A 13,988-nucleotide genomic window follows, 5' to 3' on the forward strand; every position below is an offset into this window, starting at 1 on the left:
CCCTGTATGTTTGAATGAGATCACCTCTCATTCTTCTAAGCTCTTAAGAATCTCTCCAATGTCCTCAATCTCTCCTCATAGGATGATCCCGCCATCCCAGGAATCAGCTTGGTGAACCTTCATTGCACTCTCCCCATGCTAAGTATATCCTACCTTAGGTAAGGAGGCCAAAACTGTACACACTACTCCAAGTGCTCTCGCCAAGGCTCTACACAATTACAGCAAGACATCTTTACTTCTGTACTCGAATCCTCTCACAATAAAAGCCAACATACCACTTGTCTTCCTAATTGCTTGCTGCACCTGCATATTAGCTTTTGGTGACTTATAAACAAGGAAACCCAGGTCCCTTTAGACATCAGCACTTCCCAATCTCTCACCATTCAAGAAATACTCTGCATTTCTGTTTTTCCTACCAAAGTGACATCACATTTTTCCACTTATCTTCCATCTGCCATGTTCTTGCTCACTCACTTAGCTTGTCTAAATCATATTGGAGCCTCTATGCATCCTCCTCACAGTTCACATTCCCACCTAGTTTTGTGTCATCAGCAAACTTGGAAATATTACAGTTGGTCCACACATCAAAATCATTGATGTAGATTGTGAATAGCTGAGCCTAAGCACAGATCCTTGTAATACCCCACTAGTCACAGCCTGCCAACCTGAGAATGACCTGTTTTACTCTGTTTTTTGTCCATTAATCAATTCTCAATCCATGCCAGTATATTATCCCCTATCCCATGAGCTCTAATTTTGTTTATTAACCTCTTTGTATGGGACCTTAGCGAAAGCCTTCTGAAAATCCAAATCCTCGATGTCCATTGGCTCCCCTTATCTATTCTGCTAGTAACATCCTCAAAAAACTCCAACAAGTTTGTCAAACATGGTTTCCCTTTCATAAACCATGTTGACTCTGCCCAATCCTACCATTACTTTCTAAGTGTCCAGTTATCACATCCTTTATAATAAATTCTAGCACTTTCCCTACTACTTATGTCAGGCTAAACAGGTCTGTTAATTCTGTTTTCTCTCTCGCTCCTTTCTTAAATAGGGGTTTACATTTGCTATCTTCCAATCAGCAGGAGCTATTCCAGAATCTATAGAATTTTGGAAGATGATCACCAATGCATCCACCATCTCTACAGCCACCTCTTTCAACAATTGGGATGTAGATCATCAGGTCCAAGGGCTTTATCAACTTTCAGTCCCGTTACTTTCTACAATACTACTTTTTTATTAATATTAATTTCTTTCAGTTTCTCATTCACTAGTCCCTTGGTTCTCTAGTATTTTTGGGAGGTTTTCTCTAAATCATTGATATGTACCACAAAGAACAAGGGGCCCAGTACTGAGCCCTGCCACACCCCACTAAAAACAGCCTTCCAGTTAACAAAATATCCATCGGCCATGACCCTTTGCTTCCTCCCACTGAGTCAAGTTTGGATCTAACTTATTACTTGCCCTTGGAGCCCCTGGGCTTTTAGTTTTCTGACCAGTCTGCCATGTGGAACCTTGTCAGGAGCCTTGCTAAAATCCACGTAGACTACATCAAATATGCTACCCTCATCAACTCTCCTTGTTACATCATCAAAAAATTCAATTATGTTAGTCAGACACAATCATCCCTTAACAAATCTACGCTGTCCTTGATTAATTCATCCCTTTCTAAATGATGATTAACATTGTCTTAATTTTTCTAATAATTTCCCCCACCTCCCCCAAGTTAGGTCTACAGTTACTCAGCCTATCCCTTCCTCCCTTTTTAAACAATGTTAGCCCCCCAGCACCACACCTATAGCCAGAAAGGATTGGAAAATTATGTTCAGAGCCTCATTTCCTCCTCTGCTTAGCAGCCTAGATGCATCTCATCCAGGCCTGGCAATTTATTTACTTTCAAAGGTGCTAAATATGTTCATTCTTCTTCTCACACTCTCTTTATCCCCAGCAGTGTCTGCATCAGCCTCCACTTTTGTGAAGACAAAGTATTCATTAAGAGCAATTGTGTCTTCTGCCTCCATACAGATTTTTGGTATCTAATAGGCCCTACTCTTTTAGTTATCTTCTCTTTATGTATTTATAACAACACCTTTAGGCTTTCCTTGATTTACTTGTCTTTTCATGCCCGCTGTTTGCTTTCCTAATTTACTTTTTAATTCCATTCTTGTACTTTGTATACTCAGCAGTATTGAGGTTTTATCTTACAGAACCTCTAGGCTTTCTACACTCTTGGGCTCATGCTAGTTCAGTGGGAAAGGCAGCATAGTGTAGTTACTGAATTTGTAACTCAGAAGTCTATTCTGCAGTTCAAATCCCAACTGTGAGAAAAAATGCTTCCTGATTTAGTTTCTAAATTGCCTACCACTAACTTTAAGATTTTGCCCACTTGTTCTAAATTATCCACCCCCACCACGCGAACCCACCAGAGGAAACAGAACCTCTCTCCATCTTATTGAACCGTATTAAACATCTCGATTAGATCAGCCCTCTACATTCTAAACTCCAGGGAACACAAACCAAGTTTATGCAGCCTGTCCTCATAATTCTACCCTCAGTCTGGTGCACTTGCTCTGCACGCCTGCCGTCGTCAGTATACTGATGGGGAAGCCCAGAACTGAAGACAGTATTCCGGGGGGGGGTCTGACCAAGGCGCTGTCTTTCCATCATGTTGACCATGTGCAGTTTGTTTCCACCTCCCTGCATTCTGGTTACACTGCAGCCCACTGAGGGGCCATTGTCTGCCGGATCCGGGCCACATTCCAAATCCCAGGGCTCCAGCAGACAGGCCTCGCGCCGCCGGCTGCAGCCTGAAAAGCTGCAGGGCCACGGGCAGCCACCGGAGGCTAATATTATATTTGCAATCCCTGTTTTTTTTTGTGTGTGTGGCTGAACACCATTCCCCCCTTTTCGTCCTCCTCCTGCCATCCAACTCACCTGAGCTCCCACCGCCCAGATTGAACGCCATAGTGCAGCGCGCCACTCCGTCACCACATTCTGCTCCGGGTGGAGTGAAAACAGCACCATTAAAACGTTCCGCCTGTCTTCCTGCACCCGGAGTTTTTAGTCAGGTCACCACCATTTGATCAGATTCTGCAATGGAGTGGGAATTGCAGCAAGCGAAAACATATCATCCAGATATCCATTTCTTCCTCGTGTCTGTGATATTACTGATGCGTAAGAGTGGGAGATGTTGTCACAAAGAAGCTTGGCATGAGGCGTTTATATCTTACCAAGCCACAGAAAAGACCACAGTAACACTTCACGGGAAATGCGGATCAAACACTTGCGTTCGATAGAATGAGCAATTATTTTAAAACTGTCAAACTTTTTATTCACGGAATAGCTAAAGAATAAAACGTGCGATTTTACTGACGCGGCAACTAATTAATAAGGGATGAAAACAGAAAATGCTGGAAAAAAGACTCAGCAGGTCTGACAGCATTTGTGGAGACAGATCCAAAGATGCTCTCAGACCTGCTGAGTTTTCCCAGCATTTTCTGGGTTTTTTTCATATTTCCAGCATCCACAGTATTTTGCTTTTAATTAATGAGATCTCGTGGCATTCAGCAAATTAAGTGTCTCATAGAAAATATATCAACCAGTGCATTGGTTCGCCAAATACTTTAATTGTGTCAAAGCACTAAGTTCGTTTTGTTTAAAAAAAATCCAATTCAGCTGGAGGTTACCCTTTTAGAATCAAACTCATTTTCAAAATTGTTACCAGTGTCAGTCCTGCTCAGCTATTTAAAGAAACAAAGAATTCAACACTTTTACCCTTCAAAGATGTTCTATTAAATATATTAGAATTGTCAGAAAGAGATATGGATAAAAGCATAACTCTGAGTGCTTTCTCATATCAGGGGCCGTACCTGGTGCCCTCCCCCATGGCAAGCTTTGTGTCAGGGGGTCATTTAATCAGGCGGGAGGGTGGTGAGTGGGACCCCATCTCCACCTCGATTAAGTCGGTGGTGGGAAGGCCCATTGAGATCCTTCCCACCCCTCGCCAATTGAGGCCCTTTAGTGAACCAGCACCACTAACCCAGCGGTGGATGGGAGCTCATTCAGTGGGGAGCATGACAAGCAAACCCGATTGGGTTGCGAGCGGGCTCCCGGGCATTCACTTGTTCAAAGGCACTCTGTGCCTGATCAAGGGACCCTGCATCGGGAAGGGGGTGCGGGGGATTGTCATGGCAAGTCCCCTCCCCAGCAACCCCCATCCTGCCACTCAGCTGTGCCTGGGTCACTCCTCGATCCGATGCCTTATGTGGGTCACCAGCAGAAGCCACTGCCTCCCCCATAGCGCTGAATACAGAAGAGCTGCCAGCCCAACCTCCAATTAGTCAGCAGCACTTGGCAGGCGGCACTTTCAACCACTTTCACACACAGACCCAACTATACTTATCCCCATAAACCTACTTCACAATAAACCAGAAAAATATTATGGAAATTATTATACTTTCATCACACCTCCATCCTTATGACAAAATGAACCATCATAATTTAAGAAGGTGGCATCATTTTCTTAACCCATCTTACACTACCTACTACACTTATCTATATAGCCAAACTATTACATTACCAGATTCTCTACCAACTGCCTTGAGCAAAACATTTCAGCTTCATTGTCTTCCATTCTCTCTTCACAATCTTATCAAAGATAGCATCAGCTAATTGAACTGCAACACCTTTCCCCTGCCTTTTAACTTCCTCTTTTCCCTGTTTCAACGGTTATGATCTCATTACTACACAATCTGAAAATAATCAAAGATACTCTTTCTGCAACACCTCTGTTGAAAGCACCTCTACAGGCTGCTCAACTATGGTAGGAATCACCTACATCTGTGACCCAGCTATCACTACCTAAGATAAATTGAATCCCTGCAGGGGCAACAATCAACTCACTTGTTGTCCACTTATTCTTTAAATTTACCTTCCACAATGGAATAGGTTTAGCATCTCCATGAACCCCACTTATTATCACCTTTTCCTATAATACTCCCTCTGAACAACAAATATCATGATCCCATAACACTAAGGATTGACTAGTCCCTGTGTCTCTTAACATTTTAATGTCTTCACCTACTCCATCCTGTACACATAGAAAGACTTCACCTTCACATACAAAATCTTTAGACATTTCTGCAATCTGCTCTTCAGAACTCCTTTGGGTAAATTGTGAACACATTTCCAATTCTTTACCTATCACTGATTCTTCCTGCCTTAGCTGTACACAAACCACTGGTTTTTCCTGTGCCTGGATCTCAGAAGCCACAGTACTTTTATTTCCAGAACTTTTCTGCATTGCAATTACTGCAACAGATTTTCCATGTAACCTCTAACAGATTGACTTTGTGTGCCCAACTTTATTACAATGAAAACACCACAATTTTTGGGTGTCCCTCAGTACCTTCCTTTTCAGTCTGAGAAAAAAACTTGCTGAGAATTTCCAACTACTCCTCTTCCCTGACTACCTGCCTTCCTTTCACCTTCCCACTTTCTATCCTTCTCTGATTTAAAAGGGTGATTAAAAAAAGGTTTAGATCTGTGAACTAACTTACAATCATCAGCTATCTCTGCTGCCACTTTAACCCTCTGTTCCTCCACATGAGTTCTCGTTATCGAAGGAATTGAGTCTTTAAAATTTTCGAAAAGAATTACTTCTCTAAGAGCTGCATATGTTGTCTCTACCTTTAATTCCCACATTCACCAGTCAAAATCACTTTCTTTACTCTCTCAAACTCAATATAAGTTTGCCAAAGCTGTTTTCTTATATTCCTACATTTCTGCCCGTACGCCTCAGGAATCAACTCATATGTACTGAAAATAGCCTTTTTTACTGCATCATAATCCACCAGCACTTCTTCTGACAATGAAGCATAAACCTCATGAGCTCCAGCCACTAAGCTAGACTGTAAAAACTATGTCCAGTTTTCTTGTGGCCATTTAAGCTGTTTAGCTATCTTCTGAAATGAAATAAAGAACACCTCCACATCTCTTTCTTCAAACTTCAGAAGAGCTTGCACAAATTTAAACATCTCCCCCCTAGGTTTTAGGTTGAAGGTTCTTTCATCATCAGAACCTTCCTCAGCATCTGAGATCTCTTTTTTAAAGTCCAGCTTTTTAAGCCGGTATTCTCTTTCTCCTTCTTTCTTCCTCTCCTCCATTGCTAACTTTTCCCTCTGGAGGTCGAGCTTTTGCATTTCCATTTCTCTTTTAAGTACTCTCTCTTTTTCTCTTTCCTTCTCTTTCTCTGCCCTTTCTTTTTCTGCTGCCTCTAGTTCAAATTTTTTCATTTCTATTCCTTGTTTAAATTCAAGCTTTTTAATTTGTAACTGAAGTCTCACTACCCCCAGCTGTGACTCACTCATGTCACTTCTAACTTCCAACTTCAAATGCTGTGCTATCACTTCAAATATGTGTACTTCCTTTGCCCTTACAGGTAACCTCAACTGTAACTTATTCACCAATTCTGGTAGCTTACCCTTAGATACTTTTTGTAACACAATCAGAGTTATATCTTTTACTTCCAAAAAAGTTTTAGCCATGGATACAGCCATTTTTGCAGTCTCACCACTTTAAAATCCTTCACACCAACTCCTGAATTCAATGTGATTCTCCTACTGGTAACCTTAACATTCACCAACTCCAAACCAATCAAGAAATTTCAAATAACCCGCAAAGAACCCCTAATTTGCTATGACGTGGCAGACGATGTGTGCCAAGTGGACCAAATACACGAGGGAAACTTGGTCGCACTATCATAATGGTTTTGCAATTTGTATTTATTACGAGATGTGTGCACTGAATTCAGAAGTAAAAAGTCCAACAAGACCTTTAGCGATTTTAAAAATTAAATTAAAATATTTATTAATAAAAGATTTCAAGCACATACATAAGACTACAATTACTATTATAATAACTCCTAACATTCATAATTAACCTGACCCCCCCTCCCCCCCCAGCCCCAGTTACATTCCCTTTAGGGCAACAGTCCAAAAATAGATTTTAGCTTTAAAAAAAACTCAGCAAGTTAACACAATACTCTGGTCAGTGGATTTCCAAATGGCTTTTCCCAAACTTCAGTTTCATTATATAGCAGAGTTATACACAACTGCTGGAGGCTTAATTAAGGCTGTTTCATAGACTCCTCTTAGATTTTGTATGGCCTTCTGACACATAACCTTTCATTCCCCTTTATATATGTTTCTCTTTTTAATACGTAAATTCTATTGCTCCATATGTCTTTTAAACTGTATCTTCCTCAATATAAAATTTTCATGTTGCCACTATACATTGTCAGTTAACTTTTGGAAAAATAAACACATTCCTTAGCCTTGCTTATCTGGCTAGTTGCAAACAGGCTAAGATCCCTTTGAAATCCAAATATCCCTTCATTTATCTAAAAATGCAAATTCCCCTCACACCTTACATGCTAAGCCAGCATCCATGTTTACTCATTAGCATGTCAAGCACCTAACTTCTTTTGATGATTTCAAACTTGCAGTCTCTGTGACTCCAAATGTAATTAAATCACACACAGACTCAACTATACTTATCCCCATAAACTTACTTCACAATAAAGCAGTAAAATCTTATGAAACTTATTATACTTTCATCACATAGTTTTTCCACTACTGGCATTAGACTGATTGCCCTGACAATATCCTGGCAGTAGTACTGAAGACTTGTACTCTAGAACTAACCATTCCCTTAGCAAAGCTGTTCCACTACATATACAACACTGGCATCTACCCAAAGTCAAAAATTGCCCAGATATACCCTGCCCACTTAACCATCCTGCCAGTTTACTCTCAATCATCAACCAAGTGATGGAAGGTGTCATCGATGGCGCTCTCAAGCGGCAGTTACCGACCAATAACCTGCTCATTGATGCTCAGTTTGGTTTCCTCCAGGGCCACTCAGCTCCAAACTTCATTACAGCCTTAGGCCAAACTAATGACAAAACAGTTGAACTCGAGATGAGGTGAGAATGACTGCCCCTGACATTAACACAGCATTCAATCGTGTGTAACATCAAGGAGCCCTAGCAAAATTGAAGCCAATGGGAAACAGGGGGAAAGTTCAGTGAAGGCTGGGGTCAAACAAGGCTGTGTCAACACATTAACCCTCTTCTCCATCTTCCTCGCTGTAATACTGTACCTCACCTCCAGCAAATTACCCACAGAACCAAAACCACTCCAGCCTCAGTCATTGAGCTTCAGTATGCAGAAGATACTTGTGTGTGCGCTCATTCAGAAGCTGAGCTCCAGGTCACTGTTGACTCGTTCTCTGACTAGCTCCCACAGCACAACACCTCCCTACATCGATCAAGATCGACAGCGAGATCCTAGGAAATGTGGACCATTTTCCACATCTTGGGAGCCTTCTTTCAACAAAGCCACATGTAGATGATGAAATATATCATCACCTCTAATGTGCCAGTTCAGCCTTTGGCTGGCTGAGGAAAAGAGTATTTGAGGACCAGGATCTCAAATATGAGACTAAGGTCATAGTCTACTGGGCAGCAGTGTTCCCTGCGCTTCTATATACTTAGGAGACTTGGGCGACCTACAGCAGGCACCTCAAAGCACTGGAGAAGTACCACCAGCAGTGCCTTTGCAAGATCCTCCAAATCTGGTGGCAAGAGAAGCAGTCCAACAGCAGTGTCCTCTCCCAAACTAACTTGCCCAGCATCAAGGTGCTAATCACTCATGTTGTTTGTATGCCTGGCACCAGACTTCCAAAGCAACTGCTCTACTCAGAACTTGATCATGACATGAGACTCCCAGGAGGACAGGGGAAATGCTTTAGGAACACTTTCGAAGCATCCCTGAAGAGGCCTCACGAGCTCATGGGAGACCCTGGCTTGTGACCAACCAAAATAGAGACCTTCATCCTTTCATCTGTCAAGGCACTAAACACATTGGCCATAATTTTCCTGCTGGTGTGCGGGGGTGGGCCCCGCCCGCCCGTGCGTAAAATGACATGCGGTGATGTTGGGCGAGCGTCCCGACGTCACCACGCGCCGTCGCGATGTTTGGGAAGGCGGGCGCGCTATAAGTTCGGATGTGCACCCACCATCAATTAACAGGCCAGTTAAGGCCCTTGAGGCAGCAATTGATCTCGATTTTTCGCAGCCCATGCGAACTTCAGGACGTCCTATGGGTGCAACTGGCGGCGGGTAGGAGACATTTGTATAAACCTCATTCACGGGCGGGGTGAGTGGGGTTGCAAGTGTGGTGTTTGAGGGATTTAAGTGTGAAAGTAACTTTTATTTGCCTGAGTGAGCAGGAAGACTTCAAAACTCATACTAGCTGCTAGGACAGGAGTAAAAGCCTTGGCCAGCACTCTACAGTAGGAGTCATTTCTGGGGCCTGGAGCTTTCAGGAAGCCTTCCCTTAGCCAGGGAATGGGAGTTGTGCTCTCCACTGGAGGGAACTCCTGTGAGGAGGAAGGGAGGGCCAGAAGGGAGGGGTGGCACATTCAGCCTTCAGGGGAGCCACCTTTGGGAGGAGAGATGCAGGCACAAGGGGCGCAGGGACAACAGGAAGTGCAAGGCAGAAGGGGCCGCAGAAGACGCCACTATCCCGCTGCCAGGGTTTACAGGTGGGTGAAGCAGCTACCTCAATATGCCGGAGGTCCAATGCCGAAGGAGGCTCCGTCTCTCAAGGGAGACAGTCACCTCCATCTGTCAGATGATAGGCCCTGAGATCTCCACAAACTGTGTGGGTGGACACCCGCAAGGGGTCATGGCAGTGGCTCTAAAGGTCACATCTGCCCTCAACTTCTATGCCTCTGGCTCTTTCCAGGGGTCGGTGGGTGATCTTTGCGGTGTCTCCCAATCAGCTGTCCACACTTATGTCAAGCAGGTGACAGACGCTCTATTCAGGCATGCATTGACTTTCATCCACTACCGCTAGGACGATGCCAGCCAGACAGAGCGAGCCAGAGGCTTCGTGGCCATTGCTGGCTTCCCCCGTATCCAGAGTGCAATAGACTGTACACATCAAGGTGCCAGTAGGTGAGCCCGGTGCCATCGTCAACAGGAAGGGCTTCCACTCCATGAACATGCAGATAGCGTGTGATCACAGGATGCTGATTCTACAAGTCTGTGCAAGGTACCCAGGCAGCTCCCACGAAGTCTACATCCTCAGACACTTCCAGGTGCCGGGGCAATTCAGTGCTCCAGCCCGGCTGGATGGATGGCTGCTGGGTGACAAGAGCTATCCCCTCAGAATGTGGCTCATGACACCTCTCCCACATCCAAGAACAAAAGCTGAGCAGCGGTACAATAGGAGCCATGCCTCCACAAGGGCTGTGGTGAAGAGAACCATCGGTGTTCTCAAGATGCGCTTCCGATGCCTGGACTGCTCAGGTGCCTAGGTGCAGATCCTTGACTTTCAACCCCATTCTATACTCTGGGTGCCAGTGTGACATATGCTGCAGATGCAGAACACATCCTAGCCCAACCCTCTCAGGGTGAACTGGGCATGGGAAATATCTGCTGGCACACCCAGTGAGGGATCCATGCCATGAGGGAGTCAATTACATTACTGTACTCGGAGTTGGCAGGGGTTTGGTTGGGGGGGGGGGGGGGTGGGGGGTGCTTTGCAGAGCCCTTTTCCCAGCCATTGTGAGCAGCCTATCTAAGGCTGCCAGGCCTTCATTTATTCAGGCCGCCAGGTCGCCATTGGACCCAGTGGGCTGAGCGCGCCCACTGCCGCCCACCCACTCCCGCTGTGCACGGGAATCGTGAAGCATACTGGGCAAGCCTTAATTGGCCCCCCCGTGTAAAATGGCAGCACGGACCTGATCGCGGGCGCCGATCATGTCCACGCCTGCCCACACCCGCTCCCGACCGGCCCACCCGCCGTGGGGAAAATTCTCCCCATTGAGACTTCATCAGGAATGCGCAATGGCGAAGCTGAGGTGTCGGAGAGAGCACACAAACCTCCAAAAATATTCCTCCACCCAACCCTCAAGCACCTCCTACCCCACATGTGGCAGAATCAGTAAATCGTACATTGGACTGGTCAACCATCTCAGAACCCATTGAACAGGAGTGAAAGCAGGTCACCCTCGATCGCACGGTCTGTCTGAGGAGACGCTAATAGTGACCACACTTCAAGAAAAAGTCCTTCATTGTCTGTAAATCGCTTTGGAACAGGAATTAATTGAAAGGGACATGATCCCCACCGATTTTCTTGAGGCAATAGGGTTTCTCCTGTAGGCAGGCAACCAAACGAATGAGGATTCGTAACATCAAAAACCATTTCCTCCCCTGATGAACAAACCAGCCGTCCATTTCCTTGGAAAAACTCAGCAGGTCTGGCAGCATCGGTGGAGAAGAAAAGAGTTGACGTTTCGAGTCCACATGACCCTTCAACAGAACTGAGTGTAGTTAGGAAAGAGGTGAAATATAAGCTGGTTTAAGGTGGGGGGGGCGGGGGGAGAGAAATTGAGGGAGGGGTGGTTGTAGGGAAAAGCAAGCAGTGATAGGAGCAGATAATCAAAAGATGTCACAGACAAAAGGATCAAAGAGGTGTTGAAGGTGGTGATATTATCTAAGAAAAGTGCTAATTAAGAATGGATGGCAGGACAATCAAGGTACAGCTCTAGTGGGGGTGGGGTGGAAAGACTGACAAGGTATTAGTTGTAGATTTAAAAATAATGGAAATAGGTGGGAAAAGAAAAATCTATATAAATTATTGAAAAAAACAAAAGGGAGGGGGAAGAAATGGGGTGGGGATGGGGGGAGGGAGTTTAAGATCTAAAGTTGTTGAATTCAATATTGAGCCCGGAAGCCTGTAAAGTGCCTAGTCGGAAGATGAGGTGCTGTTCCTCCAGTTTGCGTTGGGCTTCACTGGAACAATGCAGCAAGCCAAGGACAGACATGTGGGCAAGAGAGCAGGGTGGAGTGTTAAAATGGCAAGCGACAGGGAGGTTTGGGTCTTTCTTGCGGACAGTCCGCAGGTGTTCTGCAAAGAGGTCGCCCAGTTTGCGTTTGGTCTCTCCAATGTAGAGGAGACCGCATTGGGAGCAACGAATGCAGTAGACTAAGTTAGGGGAAATGCAAGTGAAATGCTGCTTCACTTGAAAGGAGTGTTTGGGCCCTTGGACGGTGAGGAGAGAGGAAGTGAAGGGGCAGGTGTTGCATCTTCTGCGTGGGCATGGGGATGTGCCATAGGTGGGGGTTGAGGAGTAGGGGGTGATGGAGGAGTGGACCAGGGTGTCCCAGAGGGAACGATCCCTACGGAATGCCGCCAGGGGGGTGAAGGGAAGATGTGTTTGGTGGTGGCATCATGCTGGAGTTGGTGGAAATGGCGGAGGATGATCCTTTGAATGTGGAGGCTGGTGGGGTGATAAGTGAGGTCAAGGGGGACCCTATCATGTTTCTGAGAGGGAGGAGAAGGCGTGAGGGCGGATGCGCGGGAGATGGGCCAGACACAGTTGAGGGCCCTGTCAACGACCGTGGGTGGAAAACCTCGGTTAAAGAAGGAGGACATGACAGAGGAACTGTTTTTGAAGGTAGTATCATCAGAACAGATGCGACGGAGGCGAAGGAACTGAGAGAATGGGATGGAGTCCTTACAGGAAGCGGGGTGTGAGGAGCTGTAGTCGAGGTAGCTGTGGGAGTCGGTAGGCTTGTAATGGATATTGGTGGACAGTCTATCATCAGAAATTGAGACAGAGAGGTCAAGGAAGGGAAGTGTCAGAGATGGACTGTGTGAAAATGATGGAGGGGTGGAGATTGGAAGCAAAATTAATAAATTTTTCCAGGTCCCGACGAGAGCATGAAGCAGCACCGAAGTAATCATCGATGTACCGGAGAAAGAGTTGTGGGAGGGGGCCGGAGTAGGACTGGAACAAGGAATGTTCCACATACCCCATAAAGAGACAGGCACCTGCGGTCTGTCCACAAGAAAGACCCAAACCTCCCTGTCGCTTGCCATTTTAACACTCCACCCTGCTCTCTTGCCCACATGTCTGTCCTTGGCTTGCTGCATTGTTCCAGTGAAGCCCAACGCAAACTGGAGGAACAGCACCTCATCTTCCGACTAGGCACTTTACAGGCTTCCGGGCTCAATATTGAATTCAACAACTTTAGATCTTAAACTCCCTCCCCCCATCCCCACCCCATTTCTTCCCCCTCCCTTTTGTTTTTTTCAATAATTTATATAGATTTTTCTTTTCCCACCTATTTCCATTATTTTTAAATCTACAACTAATACCTTGTCAGTCTTTCCACCCCACCCCCACTAGAGCTGTACCTTGAGTGTCCTGCCATCCATTCTTAATTAGCACTTTTCTTAGATAATATCACCACCTTCAACAGCTCTTTGATCCTTTTGTCTGTGTCATCTTTTGATTATCTGCTCCTATCACTGCTTGCTTTTCCCTACAACCACCCCACCCTCAACTTCTCTCCCCCCGCCCCCCACCTTAAACCAGCTTATATTTCACCCCTCTCCTAACTACACTCAGTTCTGTTGAAGGGTCATGTGGACTCGAAACGTCAACTCTTTTCTTCTCCACCGATGCTGCCAGACCTGCTGAGTTTTTCCAGGTAATTCTGTTTTTGTTTTGGATTTCCAGCATCCGCAGTAGTTTTTTGTTTTTAGCCCATTTCCTTGCTCTCTTCTCGGAGATCACTGAAAGACAATGTAAATAAATATAAATGTGAAAACACTTTTATGAAGTCGATTGCAGCTCCTCTACGGACTGAGCCCAGATTTATAGGCTATCGTTCCACATGTAAAGTTAGGCAAATTTAAAAAGTCACTCTCATTAAATCTCCGTTCACAGAATTACATAATTCATGTCACTGGAACCAAGCCTGTGAGTTCACACCCGAGCTTTAGTAAATAATAAATAGTCCGAGCAATAATCCACAAGGGGAACTTTCCCAGACTGTTTGCTGTGTTATCTGTTGTCCTTCGTACAGCTGCTGTTTACGTCTCCTGTTCACTGACCTTCCTACCTGGTCA

At 45.2% G+C, this 13,988-nt stretch overlaps 1 protein-coding gene across 8 annotated transcripts in view; it reads right to left on the reverse strand.

Moving 5' to 3' along the window:
* nup54 (nucleoporin 54) overlaps positions 1-13,873 on the reverse strand; it is a 79,125-nt gene extending 65,252 nt beyond the window's left edge. For 2 of the 8 annotated variants that reach the window (XM_078544173.1, XM_078544147.1), the window contains exon 1: positions 2,935-3,261. In XM_078544173.1, the coding sequence (XP_078400299.1) occupies positions 2,935-2,965 (31 nt within the window). In that variant the 5' untranslated portion in view covers positions 2,966-3,261. Of the gene's footprint in view, positions 1-2,934; positions 3,262-11,196; positions 11,319-13,653 lie in introns of those variants that run through there. The other 6 variants (XM_078544199.1, XM_078544180.1, XM_078544139.1 and 3 more) reach the window with 5 other exon arrangements.
* Between the last annotated feature and the right edge of the window lie 115 nt (positions 13,874-13,988).

Source organism: Cetorhinus maximus, chromosome 1, assembly GCF_964194155.1.
Source record: "Cetorhinus maximus chromosome 1, sCetMax3.hap1.1, whole genome shotgun sequence".
NCBI lineage: Eukaryota > Metazoa > Chordata > Chondrichthyes > Lamniformes > Cetorhinidae > Cetorhinus > Cetorhinus maximus.